Genomic DNA, 16261 nt, shown 5'->3' with positions numbered 1-16261 from the left:
TGAGGATGATAGGGGCATCCTCTTCATCCAAGGCAAAGCTATGGAAGGCTGTAGTTCCAGAAAAGGCAAAATTATTTATGCGGTTGGCTTTGAAGAATAGATTGCATGCAGGAGAAGTTATGGAAAAAAAAGGGGCTGGGCATTTAGTTCAAGATGTCCATTGTGCAGTGTGACAATGGAGACCATATCTCGCCTATTTATCAAATGTCATCTCCCAAAAAGCATTTGTTACTCCCTCAAAATCTATCTTAATATGAGAGGTTGGCCTTCAAATCTCCAAACCTTAGGGACAACTTGGAGGGAAAAGAAGATCCACTCATCCTTCAAAAGAGCATGGGACCTATTAATGATTGTACTTTGTTGGGAAATTTGGCAATGAGAGGAACTCTCGTATTTTCCTTAGGAAGAGCTCATCGGTCCATGAGGTGTTGTGCAAAATCCTCCACACCTTCAAGCTTTGGAAAACATTTGCTTAGCCAAAATGTTTGAAGACCACCAAAAAACTCATGTCTATCCTCCCATCTCTGATGCTCACTCCCCAACGACCCTTTGTAACTTGCTTTCTTTTCTACTCTACACCTTTTATTGTATAAAAGTAATTTTATTAATAACATTTGGGGAAGTGACTTACTTCCTCCATTGCAACTCATCGTAATTTTGCTCATTGGTGGCTTTGACCATGTATGATAGCGAGTAGTAATGATGGCCATGAGCTTGGACTACCCCTATCCACATATTTGAAAATAAGAGAGATACATGGGTTTTTGTTCCAATCAATATTTTTAAATAATGAGAGATTTTAGGACCTTTAAGTTGAGAACGCTATAGGGACCCCAAAAAACTGAAAATAGGGACATAAAATGATATTCCAACTACACTATGAGTTGGATGAATTTCCTGGCTTTTTATAGACTCTAAGTCATCTCCAATAAAAGAGAGTAAAGTGAAGAGAGACGAGCACAAAATTAACAAAATTACATGGGAAATGGGAGGTGGGATCAGGGAGAGGGGTCATGTGTTGTTGCAAGGGGGATTGGTCTTTTCTCCATATACATCATGGAAAGTGATTTCCATGGATCTAGGGGAACCATGATCCTTGCTCAAGTTCAACTGTGTCAATCTCTACCCCTTTTAGGCACTTTACTATCCCCCTAACCAAAAAAAAAAAGAAGAAGAAAGAAAGAGAAAGATGAGTGGCTATCTTAGTTGCAAATTCTATGGGGAACATGGACCAAGCAAAAACTGAGAAATATTGGCACAGGTAATGAATGAAAATGTCATTCTATGCATTGTTGACTAAAGTAGGGGCAATTCAATATGCTCATCAAAATACCTTTTGCGGCCTTAATTTAGAAATGGCATTTGGAGGCTGAGTAAAGGTCAAAAAACATGACATGATAACCTTGTTCATAAGACCAATGATTCATTCGATAATAGGGTTCTATCCTGGAGGACAAGTTTCTCCTGATTGAGGGAGGATCAAATAGGGAATGCATCAGCATTTAGGCATCGCCAAAAACATCGGAGGATTCCGGGAATCTAGCACGGCCCGGAGGTCTTCGGATCTCCTTTCAGTTGCCAGGCCGTATAAATACTAGCATAGGTAATGGCAATGTTGGCAAGGATTGGATTTATGTGGGCATTGCGTACAAAGAGAAGTCAGATGCTGGTGCATCCATGTCAAAGTCTGCGGTATGTTAATGATGTTTATGAAGATGCAAGTTAATTAAAAACATTGGAGAGGAAAGAACCTATATATTTCACTAGTTTTTATACATCTTTTTATTTTTGACATAGTTGGCCATATCATGCTATTTTCAACTTATAATCTTAATAATGCTGATCTAAACCTAGCAATTTCCCATTCTCAAGTGTCTTCTTTCGTGCCAGTTCAGGATATATTCTTATGAAATAATTTCTTTAAAGTCTGAGAAGTACTAATGAGCTAATCAAGGTCTGGAGTATCCTACATATTTGACCCCTTCTTTTTTTCTTTTTTTTCCTGGTAAGATTATATATATCCAACCTTGAGCTGAATGGAATGATCATTGTGCCTATGTGCACCAAAAGAAAGAAATATATATATGACATTAGCAGGTATTACATTTTCACTTGAACATAATTCCCTAGAAACTTGAAGCTATTCTCCATAAGAAGTACTAAATTTTTGCTGCATAAAAATTTTATGATGTTGGATGATCATTTGAATTTCATCAAGCAACCTCTTTCGACATGTAAGGAGATCTTATCGGCATGCAACTGCTGACACAAGCAAATCAAAAGCTACTTAATTACCCGCACAATTACCCCATGCCAAGCAACAGAATTGATGCTTGTTATTTCTCATTCATCTCAATATAGAAAGCCAACTACCTGTAAAGTTATAAGAAGCAAATGAGCCTGAAATAGTGTTTGTATTTCTTTAAAAGAGCAAGAACTAGAAAACAGCAGCAAGACACAAGGAAGAACCAGGAGGTACACTCTAATTAACAAAAGGATATTGTTCATATCGGATGGCGCAATCCACAAGCGATGATCTCGCACCAATTGCCATCCCACAGGTGGTGTTCATAACCCCCTTGGCTGACCGGAGGCATACCGAGCAATCGCCGCCGGCGAGGTTGGCCTTGCATGCCGCATGGCCGTAGGCGAAAGCGTTGGGGAAGGGAGAGACGTTGTAGTAGTCATGATCTTTGCGAGAGGGCGTTACTGCAAGAAGGTCTGAAAGGACATAGGCTAGACTGATGGTGAAAGGATCGCCGGCAGTGTACGTGCCGGAGTTGCACAGAACTGAAGTGATATTGGTGTTCGGCGCGCTGCGAACCGTGATGCTCCACAGTATCAGCAGTGCTGAGATGGTGAGCGGCAATTTGGAGAGGAAAGACATTTCCTTTGCTGAATTGGCTTGGTAATGGGATTGTGCAGTCTTGGGAGGAATTGGCATTGGATTCTTATCGGCTTCTCCGCCTTCAGCGGATGGTCGTCGTTGTAACTTGACTTGTGTGGGGCTATTCGGTGTTGCCGTTTCTTTTGTCTCCTTTTGCTTGGATGGAGTGGCTGGACGCCACCCTCGGCCGGCCATGGTGAAATAGGCATCAATGGCAGAGTATAAAGAAATGCTCATATTATTAATGCCATTTAATAGTTGGTCGGCTGGTTAATTCCTTGTAGTTTTGATGCATATGTACGCACATACATGCATACACACTATATATCTATGTATATATATATAAAGAGAGAGAGAGAGAGAGAGGACTTGACCATAGTTGCGTGGATCTTGACTTAGCTCCGATCAAGGTTTACACTTGACAATAGAAGTCCCATATTGATGGTCGAGCTATTGTTTGTGTATCCATAAATTGCTTACAGAACAAAAATTATGTGATTTGGAATTTTCTAATCTATATATCAAATGATAAAAAAAAATATTTAAGTTAATTTTACTTTGACTATTTAATTTTTTGACTACTTGATGCACAAGCTATGAGTCTCTAAATCATATAATTTTTGGTATATAAGCAATTTGGAGATAGTGGATCACATCCAACTGCTTGGATCATCGATGTAAGATCTCCATTATCCAATATAAATTTGATCGGATCTGAGTGGAGATCCAACCGAGTGCAACCAAGTCTATTAAGTTTAGTTTATATATATATATATATATAAAAGAGAGATAGACTAAACTCCGTTCCAATATTTGAAAACAAATCCAGTTGTCTTTAAAGTTGTCCGATCCTACACCAATCCCAAGGTAACAAGCCCTAGTTAATAGGTTAATGGAGCTATTAAAGGAAAAAAGTATTAATTGGACGGAACAGGCTACCCATGTCGAAGTCTACCCCTTAGTACTATCATTTCACACATACAAAAGAAAAATAAATAAAATAAAACTCACCCCTATGACCCACTTTATTACTATTTAAGAGGAAACACAAATCGGTCATAGATAAACAGAAATCTGTACTCACCGGCAGAAATAAATAAAAATATCTAAAGAATAAATACTAATCCCTCCAAGATAGACACAAATTTTTTAGGATAAACACCGACTTTATGTGTATAAATAAAAACACGGCAGAAATAAATAAAAACTTGACGCCCCACCCTTAGTCAATTCCAGGCTCACTCACGATAAACAGTAAAGATTGAGGATAAACACAAAATTCAGATGCAATAAATACAAAGTAGTGCAAGGAAAGGGTAGTTCTAAATACACCCCCCCCTATTGCTCAGGACACCCCCCAAAAATTAAAAAAAAAATACCCAAACTAACCTTTAGTGTAATTACCATATTGCCCTTGAAATTTTCTCAGTACACCCCCTTCCTCCTCCTCCGTTTCGTGCTCCGTTCGGCACTGGATCGCCGAACAAAATGCTTCTGTTCGGCTGAACGGTGCCGAACAGAAGGCTTCTGTTCGGCGATCCAGTGCCGAACAGAAGGCTTCTGTTCGGCAACCCTCAACCGAACAGAATCCTTCTGTTCGACGGAGGGAAGGGGAGGAGGGGTAGGAGGGTGGGGAGGAGGCGGCGGAGGGGGGAGGGGTAGGAGGGGTAGTTGGAGGAGGGGGAGGTGGAGGAGGAGAAGGAGGAGGGGGAGGTGGAGGAGAAGGGGGAGGAGGGGTAGGAGGAGGAGGAGGAATGGGAGCAGGGAGGAATAGGGGGTGGAGGAGGAGGCAAAGAAGGGGGAGAAGGCGGAGGGGGATGCAGAGTAAGAGGGGATGGGGATGGGGGGCGGAGGTAGAGGGGTGGAGGAGTAGGAGGAGGGAGGAGGGAGGAGGAGGAGGAGGGTGAATAGGCGGAGGAGTAGGGGAGAGGGATGAGGGGGAGGCAGAGGTGGGCGGGAAGAGGGGGAGGGGGAGGAGGAGGATGAGGAGGGGGGAGGAGGAGGAGGCAGAGGCGGGGCGGAGGAGGAGGGGAGAGGGATGAGGGGGAGGCAGAGGTGGGCGGGAAGATGGGGAGGGGGAGGAGGAGGATGAGGAGGGGGGAGGAGGAGGAGGCGGAGGGGGGAGGAGGAGGAGGGGAGAGGGATGAGGGGGAGGCAGAGGTGGGCGGGAAGAGGGGGAGGGGGAGGAGGAGGATGAGGAGGGGGGAGGAGGAGGAGGCAGAGGTGGAGGGTGGGGAGGTGGGGGGTGGGGAAGGTGGGGGTAATTTAGGAATTTTTAATTTTTTAGGGGTGTCCTTAGCAAATGGGGGGGGTGTAGAGAGTATTTAATTTTTTTTTAATTTTTGGGGGGTGTCCTGAGCAATAGGGGGGGTGTATTTAAACAGACAGACCACCGATTAGCAGAAAATTGCGAGGGTGCTCACAACCTTCCTATGTTCCTTTCCAGAAATAAACAGAAACACAGAAAGAATAAACACTAACCCCTCCTCAATAAGCACACGCCCTCCAGCATAAATATCTAGTTTGCGGAAATAAACAGAAACATCACGGAAATATCAGAGACGTGGGTCCCAACAATTACTAAAAGTATTTTTTTTTGAAATGTAGTGCACTAGTGCTACTGTATTGAAAAGAGAGGTGAAGAGAATATACAGTACCCTTGTGGTTGCCGAGCGACAATCTATTGATTCTTTAACCATACAATCTACATGAAACTCCGTGGATTCTCGGAGTATATATAGCACTTTGGAATTGAATTAGATGAGATGAGATAATGGAGATGTAAAACTTTGTAAAACCATGCAACCTAAGTACCGATGGCGGCTTGGACCAGTACGAAATCGGTCCCGTACCAGTCCGTACCGATTCCGAACCGGTGGCGAACCGGTTCCGTACCGATCTCGTACCGGTTCTTCAACAATAAACTACCGGTATCGGATTTCACGCTGATCCGATACCGGTTCCAGTCCGGACCGGTACGACATACCATGATGCAACCAAATGTTTGCGAATGATGGACATGGAGATGGAGTCCATACCTAGAGGGTGTATCTGGAGTCAACAGACAATTCCACAATAATGACATAGCTCTAGATATAGAGAGTTGGGTTCCAACATCAGATATTTTGGAATGGTCAACTAAAGAAGGTGGCCAACTATTCTTCAAGGCATCAAAGATGAACCACTCGCCAGGATAATACACACCTGGTCATCCTATTATGAACTATTCAAACTAAAAATCATTTATCTAATTAATCTAATGCACAGTTTAGAGGCTTAATATATCTTTACACATTTGGAACAATACTAAGAACATTTTGAAGAAAAAACAATGAAGCATGAATATATAATCTTCTCAATGATCTTAATTAACACCCTAGTATAAATTAATATCATTCCTAACACATTCTAAGGATCTCATTAGCAATAACTTATCCTCTTATGTGAGGTCCACTTTTTTTTAACATGGGTGCGTGTAAATTACAAGAATCCATTTGATTTCACCAATTTCATTACCCATAAATATGCAGCATTTAGATTTTTCTTTAACCACCATATTTTTTTGGATCCAGTTATACAGAGTATGAGTTGATGGTGTACACTAGAAACTCTGCTTTTCTAAACTGGACTTCAGCTAAAATTGGAAGTACCATCTTCGAACTCAGACTATACTCAAGATTAATTACCAAATAAATGATAACCTTATTACTGATACCACTGAAAGGGGAGTCTCAACTCCTACATGGGTTCGGTCCTATTAAAAATAGGGTGACACCCATGTATACCTATCAGAGCACGCATCTCTATACGCCTCCGGATGGAGAGCCACGCTTCGTCACACGATCACGCGTGAGAGTTCCCGGAGATCGGTCACAACTCTTGGACCTTTGCTCTGATACCACTGAAAGTGAATCCTAGGTTCTTCGGTGTTAAGCATGCTGATTTTTTTTTTTTTTTTTTTTGAAAACCATGGCTGAACCTGATCGGGTTGCCTACGTACCCCTTCATAAGGGGGATCAAGCCATACGTAGTTCTTTTTAAGTTTCAAAAATGCAGCGGAAAAATGAATCAAACAATTTAATTCATGCATGCTTACAAGATCAAATCTAGAAATCAGCACATTAAGAACACATAGGATTATGCCGGAATCGTTTAAACAATTATGCTAAAACTTTCATGCATGATTAACTATCAGATCTGAAACTTAAAAACTCTATTCCAATTAATCTCCGAATATCCATTGAATGGATTCTAGAGATATCTCCGTGAGGAGCCCCAAAAGAGGGTAAAACTTCGGGGAATCGGACCTAAATCTTGACACCATAACAAAAGATTAATGTAGGATTAATACCTTTTATGATGGATGAAACTTGTGGATCTGATCCTTGACTTCGCAGCCACGCACACGAATGGCCTCTACGAGAAGTCCACGCGAAGTTCCTGAAGAGATCCAATCCTGCGGAAGTGCTAGCTTGCGCAGAATTTCTTGAGGCTGAAATTTGATCTTTCCAATGCTATCAACTTTTGATCCGCCTTCTTGGAAGAACTTGGAGGAAAGGTTTCAAGGGATTTAAGAGGACTTAGATCTGATCTAAAGACTCTTATCAGGGATCCCTAAAACTAATGGCGCGATGAACTTAGAGGAGGAAGAAGTCAGCTAGATTGAATGCAGAATTTTTCATGCATGAACTAGGGTTCCTCTCTTTTTTTTCTCTTTTTTCTTCTTCTTTTTCTCTCTTTTTTCCTTGAATTCGACCACCAGCTGATGGAGGTCCTTTTAATGTTGCTCTCCTACCTAACTTCATGCCAACCATCCCATATTTGTGGAGGATTTTGTGGGGTTTTGAATTTTGAATTCAAAATTCAAGTTCATGTGCCATTACATGATGAAGCTTGATCTAATCTAAACCATTCATCATGTTGCCACTTCCCTCTTTCAATTTCGAAATTCCCATGCCCCCAATCAGATTAGAGGGTCACGTGGTGATTTTGTGGTGATTAAATTCGAAATTCAACCTTAATTAGAAGTGAGATAAAGATAAGGATGACATATGTCATGAAGAGAGAGAATTTGATCTTATCCAATTCTTTTCATGAATTTATCTCTTCATTTCGACCCATCTAATGATGAAAGAGGTCCCTGATGTTGCCAAGTATCCCATGGCACCATTAAATAAATTAAATTAATTATTAATCATATTAAAAATCAATTTATGGCGCCTTGCATGGATATGTGACAAGTGGATTTCAAGATCCGAACAGTTTCAAATCAAACCCATTTAATTTAATTAAATCCTAACAATTAGAATGATCCAATTACCATGGGTTGAACCTAATCCAATTAGGTCAATCCCTAATTAAGCACAAATTTAATCTAATTTAATTTGGTCAACCTAAGTCCTCTTGATTCAGACCTAATCCAATCAGGTCAAAAAATCCTGATTGAGCCCAGAATTGAATCTAATTCAATTTGGCTCATCCTTAGTCTAATTACTCAATCCAATTGAGTCAAGCATATTAGCCACAAATCCACTTCTATACTCAAGATTAATTACCAAATAGACAGCTTTTTCTCAAAGTTGATTTGAGGACCATATAAGATCTACTAAGAATATAAGATGAATTTATGATTTCCGAACCATGTATCATCAGCACCACAAAAGATGATCATCATCATAAAATGCAGTTCTAAAAACGATCAAGACCAGATCCAGGAATCCTGATTCTTTCAGACCCCTTCAGCACTAACTTTATCCAGAATTCTTTCCAAGAAATCAGCTACCAGAACAAAAAGATAATGCAATAAAAGATCACCTTGCTTTAAGCCCTCTCCTGCTGGTGATCCAATAACCCACACACTGCCAACTAAAACTGTTGATTTGTTAGACTAAGGCAAGATAAGGTGCATCCATGCCACTTTGTTCTAACACCTCTCTTAGGTAGTAATTCAGTCAAAAAGCTCTAACTTAAGCTGTCAAAAAGCTCAAAGAGAATTTGAATTTATCATAATATGTTTTCCATACCACTTTATTAATCTTTCTATGCTTACAAAGAGAATGAATTATTGGAGCACTAGCAAAGCACTCTGCTATATATTCCTTTTAAAAATTCAAATTGGTCCACTAGCCTTGGTTTTTAGGATCAAGAAGTGCTTTACTCAAAGTGCGCAATCCACTATTAGTCAATGTCTTCACCAAAGATATCTTGAAGTGAGAAAAGAGAGAATATTACAAGGGAGATCAAAGATATCTCTAATTTTTCCTCCTTTTATTTCATCTCTTAACCATGAATTGCATGATCTTGCTAATCATTTAAATAAATTCTTTCCAGGTAGCCCTGGCTAAGCCCTTTCCACTTATTGGAAGTCCTGAGCTCGATTTTGACAGCATCTATTTACATCTATGATTTCAGTACTACTACTATGGTATGAGCTTGGGGTTCGGTTTTAGGGCCTTGTCCGACCCATGATGACTTGTTAGGGTTGGGGCCCCAAGCAAACTTGATCCGGTTATAAAATTTTTATTACCAAATCAATTTAATTTTTATGGCTTTAAGCAATTTGGCAATGGTATGCCATACCGGCCCAAACCAGATGGTATGAAACGTACCATACTAGTTCGGTACCGATATTGAATATGGATGGCATACCGACACAGTACGCCAAAAAAATTTCGTACCATACCGTACCGATATTGTGCTAATATGGCACTGGTATAGAATACGGTACCAAGACGGCGAACCTTATTTATACCTATATGCACATAATACACAAGTGCCTATACACCTGACATGGTGTGCGGCTCTTGTTACATTGGATGATAAGACATCCAGGATGGCTTCATGAGCGTCAGACCTAACCTGCCTTTGTTAAAAAGTGAATTCATTTAGTCTAACACTTTTCACAAAATAAATGCTAATTTGTATCAAAGTCATGTAATGATTAGTTTACTTGTTGTTTTGTTTGGATTTACCAATTATTTGTAAATTGGATTTATATAGGGTAAGATGACAAAATTCAATTTGATTTGTTTATATGATTTCAATACAAAATTTCTAATTTAAGAAAGTTCTTTTGTAAGAGAATTTGGGCTATTTAAGGCTAAACAAAAGCATAGATAGAATTAAAGTATTCTAGAAAAGACTAGTGCTAAAAGGAAAGCTAGGCATATTTATTCCTAGAAATTTTTTAATTATTTTATATTTTTGAATTGGGATAATAAAATTTCTATATAACCATACTACATAACATTATAGATATTCGTCAAACACGGTTCTAGAATTCAATTATCACCACATTGTGAATGTATTTTTAAAGATTTTTTTTTTTCAAAATATGCTAAAACTTAGCATTGCCAACCTTTTTTTTCTCCTTCTTCTCCCTTAATTAAGAGTAATAGTGGGAGCATTATATTATACTTACTCGAGTCGAACACTTGGCAAGCACCTCTCAAGATTTAAACCTAGAACTTCCTTCCAAATGAAGGATGCTGCAACCTTTGGGGTACAATACGGTTTGAATACCTAATTGAAAAGCCTCGAAGGTTAATTCAAATAGGTCAGCCAATTTTTAAACATCTGAAAATGTCGTACTGTGCTAGGAGAAGATATGAGAGAAAGTTTAGTGAACAAAATTCTCTTGCAAAAGAGCCCTCTTTGCAACGATATGGAAGAGAGACTTTCTTATAAAACCAATATGCAATTTAAAATATTCCACCAAAAAGTTCTACTCATCTTATTAATTTCAAGGATGGGGATTCTGTCAACCAATACCAGCTATGGATGCAAATAGGTCGGGTCAGGTGGGATCATGAGTGACCCCGAACCAATCCAGTTTCTTGTTTGGATTCTAATTTTGGACCAGATTGGGTCTGGCCGGATCGGGTCCACTGCTATAATTTTTGACCCAACGAGTCATTCGGGTCGTGTCCAATCCTTGTATAACCCGAACCTAAATCAAAAAATTTGGGTCCAGTTCGGGTCTGGATCAGGTCCAATTCGGGTCAACCCATCCATGGCTTCAGAACTTGTGTTTGCACCTCACGAGCTTCAACAATTTTACAGATTTAGGTCGGGTTGGGTCGATTCGTAGGACTGAAAACCACAATTATCCAAATTTCAAATGGATCGGGTCGGGTCGGATTTGGTCTGAATTCAGTAAACCCAGACCCGACCCGAAAAATGGAATGGGTCCAATTTTAGAACCTGACCCGGCCCTACGGCTCATCCAAAACTGGTCGAATCGAATATAAGCAGGTCGGGTTGGGTCACGGGTCAACCCGACCCATTTGTAGCCTTAATACCAGCTCATTGAAAAGGAAGTCCTATTCTTTTATTTGGCAATAATCCAATCCCTTAATTTTATAGCCTAAGTTACTTATGCTGCTTTAAAATTACCTTATATATAAAAATAATCAATTTTAAGCATCCCTACTGAGCTACAAGTGAATAAAAAAGTAGCCAGATCTTGGACTTAAAAAAAAAAAAGATGAGCACAATGTTGGGCTTAATAAATCCTATACAATAATAATTTATGAGCTTAGTTACTAAGTTTGCACTGGCCCAATAATAATTAGTTAACTAAAATGCCAATTATAAAATATTAAACAATTTAACTAGAGACTCATCTAGGAATTCATATGGAGCATATGCAACACAACTATTTCTTTGAGAGAGCAATTAAACATAATGATTTAAATTAAATAATACTTAGGAATGAAGTCTTCACCCACTCATTTTGATTTTCTGATGGATGTGGCAGCATGTGAACTGGAGTTGTCTTCACGGATTTCTGAAATTTTGGAAGTGTATTCCAACTTGTCTTTCTGCCTGCTAAGCACCTAATTGAGAAACAGTACATAGAAACAGCGCATAAGCATAATATTTTCCCTAAATCATGCTATATAGATTCTCAGAGACTTTAAAGCTAAGTACACAGTGTGCTGTTATGCACTTATGTTCTATTATTTTTTCTATTCCCAGCTTTTCCTTGAATAGAACATCTTGTACATGTAACGTGAGATCTCAATGATCAACTAGGATCGGCGCAGCCTGCACACTGCAAAGTGCTGTACATTCTTGGATGGCCACCATCAGAAGATGAATGACCATCAGACAAACATGTGCCGTATTGAATATGGTAAGCACTCATAGCCTGCCTCGCTTAATGGCCATCCATCTTTTGATGTCGGCCATCCATAACTGTGCAATACTTTATAGTGCTGCGCCATATGCAGGCCCCTAAGAAGGTTTTTAGCATTTCTTGAGTTTTCCATGGGTTCTCCAGATACAATGTTAGCTATTGGTCTAATTATAGGGTCAGTGCAGTGCAACAACGGTTCATTTTGCTTTTACTTCTCAAAAGTATCCAAACCTCAAGCAACTTTCACCAACATGTGGGGCCTAAGCATGTTGCGTAGAGCTAAAAGCTGGCATCTAAATGTTGATGTATGACACTAAAGATGTACATTGATGTAAATCTATGCATGAATCCTGCAAAAGGAGCAATACATAGCTCCAGAAGTGAACCTTAGAAAGTGTGTTATTCCATCTGATCTTAAATATTGAATTGGTGTTCCATGTGCTTTACTAGTTAACCAGGCTGGATGGTCAAAAGCGAACATATATAAAGCTCTCAGTCTGCTCTTCTTGGACACACCCAATTCTTAGTCATCACCACTAAAATACTGAAACCATGCTCAGAATCAAACATGATGCTCGTCCCAAGGCCCACATCCACCGCAGCCTTGGCCGACCACCAGCGGCGCCGCCATGCGATGACGCTTGCTCCACACTGTTGGAAGCAGACAAAGACCTTTGTGACACTGTCCTTCGGGCGAGATCTAAAGCTATAGTTACATGGAAAGGTTCTCTGTCGCCTTAGAAAATCATACCAGACCTCATCAATGTATCTCTCTCTCTCTCTCTCTCTCTCTGTCATAAAGCTGGAATAAAGGAGAATAAGGAGGACAAGATCTACCGTCTACGTTTCAGTACAATGCCAGCTTATTCCTATGCGACACCGACTCGGAGGAGGAGAATTTCTTATCCTGCATTGGGTGTTCACAATTACTAAGATCGTAGTAGGGAGTTTGTCACATAATTGCACTCCGGGCCCATGCCAGCAATGGTGGCTTTAGAGGTCACATGATGCTCATAATTTGGCAATCTCCAGCTGTTTGGTCTCCGTGACCCACCCCACTAGGATGGATATAATTCTGTGTCACATTATTCGCTAGCTAGCTAGTTTCCAAGCTTTGAAGGCACTCAAAACTGAGTGCAGGGTGGCCATTAGGCCAGCTGGGTGTGATCTGTTATGCTGCTGCTCAACAGCTAAAAGTGATATTCCTGGGCTGCCAAGTAACAGTATATCATCAAAGCTTGGGGATAGGAGGGATATGGGTTTGGCTCCTTGCTCCCTGCATGCACCCACTAGTAACCACAATTTAAGAAATGATATACTTTTTCTGGGAAAAAACAGTAGTAGTAATCGAAGAAATGGAAAAGAAGGTGGATAACAAATCTAAGGAGGCGCCTCGATGACTTGATGAATGAGCATTGATCGATGCTAACATACTCTAATGTGGATTAATGAGGGGCTAACTTGTCTCCTGAACATTAATGAGGTCGATTACAAAAATTTGCTGTCGATATACAAATTAAAAATTAAACAAAATTTCTAGCCTTTTTTGTTAATAAAAATTATGTTAATAGAAAAAGTTGGTATCTCCCTACTTTCTCTCTCTCTCTCTCTCTCTCTCTCTCTCTCTCTCTCTCTCTCTCTATATTTATTTTTATTTTTTTTCTGTGCACACACACACAAACTGAGCAAGCCTTCGAACCCGAAACTACAAACATAATGTTCCTCCAATTGCTAAACTCAAAGCTCAAAATATTCTCTTTTCAATCTAAACTATTTTGTATATATATTTTTTTTTTTTGCACTTACTGGTCCGCAGCACCATTGGCCTCTAGCTACAAGAGTTAGATCGCATTCCACAAACCGCCCTATCAAAACACCAATATTCACTGTTTACACTGCAAATATATCGTTATACTTCTAAAATGCAGAGTGCAAACAAATAAGAAGGACAAACGTATACCACAGAGGACATAAGTGGGGCAGTATTTGCATATGTACATAATGATGTGCCTAGATTTCCAGATCTAACAGAACAACACTACCATACCTTCACCATGAAGCAACTCATACGTACAATTCTTGTGAAATAAGTTGTCTGAAAGCTACTTGCATTGGGTAGCTGTCTGCTACTCCGACAGAACAGTTGATCCAATCACTAGGTGGGGTCTACGAAGAGCAAACACTTGGCACTGAAGCTAGTGTGGTTCAAAATTCCACGTCACCTGCTGAAATCCTGATGAAGGATTGGAGCCCCAAACCACACCAAAAAGGGTGTGGTTTACGTGGAAGGAGGCTTGCCTTGGCGCTGGATTCAGATAGGGGAGAAGAACCGGGCCAGACGGCTTTCCACATGAGTGGATGCAGTGGAGCCTGATCTTAGGATTTGATAAATGATAAACTTCGTCGGCAAAGCGGCTGCCATCCCTTCCCCTTGCGGCATCCCTCTCCCAACCGGATAATACCATGCACCTCCCTTCGCCATCTATTTTTTTCTGGGGTCAGAAGAAAGCAGGGATTGGCCAACTGCCGCGTGGACCCACCTGCCTCTTCCAACCCACATGCCCTCAGCTTCCCCTCCATCCCTTGTCTCTCCTATTATAAGTTCATGGGCAGCCAAGGAAGTAGGAACAAATAGAGCAGTCAACTTCTCTTCTTCAATTCCTCTGCTTTGCAAGTGAGGCCAGTAGGACTAGCTTAGCTCCCTTTTTTTCTCTCTTTCTAGAACTAGTGCTGCATGGCCATGGAGGTAGAAGATGATGTGCTCTTTGCCGAGTTAAGCAAGCAGATAGCTCGGCTAATTATGGAGGATGATGAAGAAGAATTCCCCGTGAAGTGTCCCTCGCTTCCGGTTCAGGTGAGTCATCCTCTGGATCATTTGGATGCTCTAAAGTAATTAACAAGGAAGGCAAGGATGTAGTAGTAGTTCTTTTCATGCTAAATAGATTGATTTTTTGGTGGAGTAATTACCTACCAATCAACCATGTTGTGCCCTGTTTTTGTTAAAAGGATCATAACAGAAGATGTAGTTGAAATTGTTTGCACTTAGAGATAGCTGCAGAGAAGCTAAGATTTGGAATTCTAGTTATGATCTTGTGCTCTTTCTTTTTAAGCTTTGGTTTCCCTCAGATTAGAGCTAATAATATTTTTTTTAATCAATCGGAAGGCATGTTTCTCAGAGATTGGACATAGAATAGTCTGTTTCTAGGAAAGCTGGATGTATTCCAATAACAGCATGTCGGATCTACCTGTCGGCTGCACCTTTTATTTCCATAGAAGTCCTTCAATTATGGCCTGTCCTTGTGCAAACTATCTTATACGATCCCTCTATTTATTCATTATTATTGCCTCTTAACATTTGATTGTACTCAGTTCTTCCATGATCCTTCGTTTATATAAATAAAAGTGATTTTTATTTGAACATTCTGAATATAGCTTAGACAGTATTATGGCACAAAACATGTTTTGAACTGCACTAAAAACATGTTTTGCTTAACAAGAGATTTGTTATAAGAAATGAATCTTATAAAAATATTTGTTTGTTTACTTTTCATAAAATCTATTTGAAATAACTTGACAAATCATAGAATCTGAAAATAATCTGTTATACAAAAAAAAAATACCAAAGTTCAGAGTTTATGGTTATCTGTTTCGAGAAAACTTAAAACAACCAAACAGCCTTGGTATAAAAAAAAACATCACACTAGATGGAATATTAACAAGTGGTTTATATGTTCTTGCCCACAGGGATTCCCTTGCATGCCCCAAACGATCATGCCACCGCCTTATGGGTATGAATTGGCCTACAGAAGGGAGAGCAAGGGGACCGGAGTGTTCATTCCCCGGTCGACGCTCCCTAGAAGGAAGAACAAGTCTGGGAGATCCATTCCAGATTACACCAACTCTCACAAGCATCCTTACAAACAAGGAGTTGCAGTTTCTGATACCACCACCAAAAACCACATATACTCTAGTTATTACATCAACCCTGCTGTGCTGAAGACTCATAAGTAGGAACTTCAGAGATCCTTGGCTCATACTAACCTTAATCTGGTCTCTGTTTGTTGACAATGTCATGGACTTCTATGGTTATTGTGAAAATGGAATAAGAAACCTCTTCCATCTGCCCAAGTAATTATGAAGAGGGCTTAATTAAAATAAGCTTCCATCCTCTTCTATAGAATGTACAGTTCACTGATGGAGGGAAGTGTAACTGCATGGGAGTGGGACAAGTACTG

The 16261-nt window shown here is 40.1% G+C and overlaps 2 protein-coding genes across 2 annotated transcripts; one reads left to right on the top strand and one right to left on the bottom strand.

Annotated features, from left to right (window-relative positions):
* Positions 1 to 1622: 1622 nt before the first annotated feature.
* On the bottom strand, positions 1623 to 4066 carry LOC103709445 (antifungal protein ginkbilobin-like protein). The gene has a single exon (XM_088713850.2). The coding sequence runs from the start codon at positions 3122 to 3124 to the stop codon at positions 2483 to 2485; it is 642 nt and encodes a 213-aa protein (XP_088569976.1). The 5' UTR covers positions 3125 to 4066; the 3' UTR covers positions 1623 to 2482.
* A 10700-nt stretch (positions 4067 to 14766) lies between these two features.
* LOC149751025 (uncharacterized) lies at positions 14767 to 16037 on the top strand. Its single transcript, XM_089928282.1, has 2 exons — positions 14767 to 14880; positions 15771 to 16037. The coding sequence occupies exons 1-2, from the start codon at positions 14767 to 14769 to the stop codon at positions 16035 to 16037; spliced, it is 381 nt and encodes a 126-aa protein (XP_089784408.1).
* Positions 16038 to 16261: the final 224 nt, after the last annotated feature.

Source organism: Phoenix dactylifera, chromosome 17, assembly GCF_051530095.1.
Source record: "Phoenix dactylifera cultivar Ajwa chromosome 17, Ajwa_hap1_PhDact_Kaust_v1.1, whole genome shotgun sequence".
In the NCBI taxonomy this organism is placed as follows: domain Eukaryota; kingdom Viridiplantae; phylum Streptophyta; class Magnoliopsida; order Arecales; family Arecaceae; genus Phoenix; species Phoenix dactylifera.
Note: the sequence above shows the minus strand (reverse complement) of the source record. Positions and strands in the feature narration are given on the sequence as shown.

Coding starts and splice junctions, on each gene's coding strand:
- LOC103709445 (XM_088713850.2), bottom strand. CDS start 3,124: ATGAGCATTTCTTTATACTCTGCCATTGATGCCTATTTCACCATGGCC.
- LOC149751025 (XM_089928282.1), top strand. CDS start 14,767: ATGGAGGTAGAAGATGATGTGCTCTTTGCCGAGTTAAGCAAGCAGATA. Junction 14,881..15,770: donor GTCCCTCGCTTCCGGTTCAG/GTGAGTCATCCT, acceptor TCTTGCCCACAG/GGATTCCCTTGCATGCCCCA.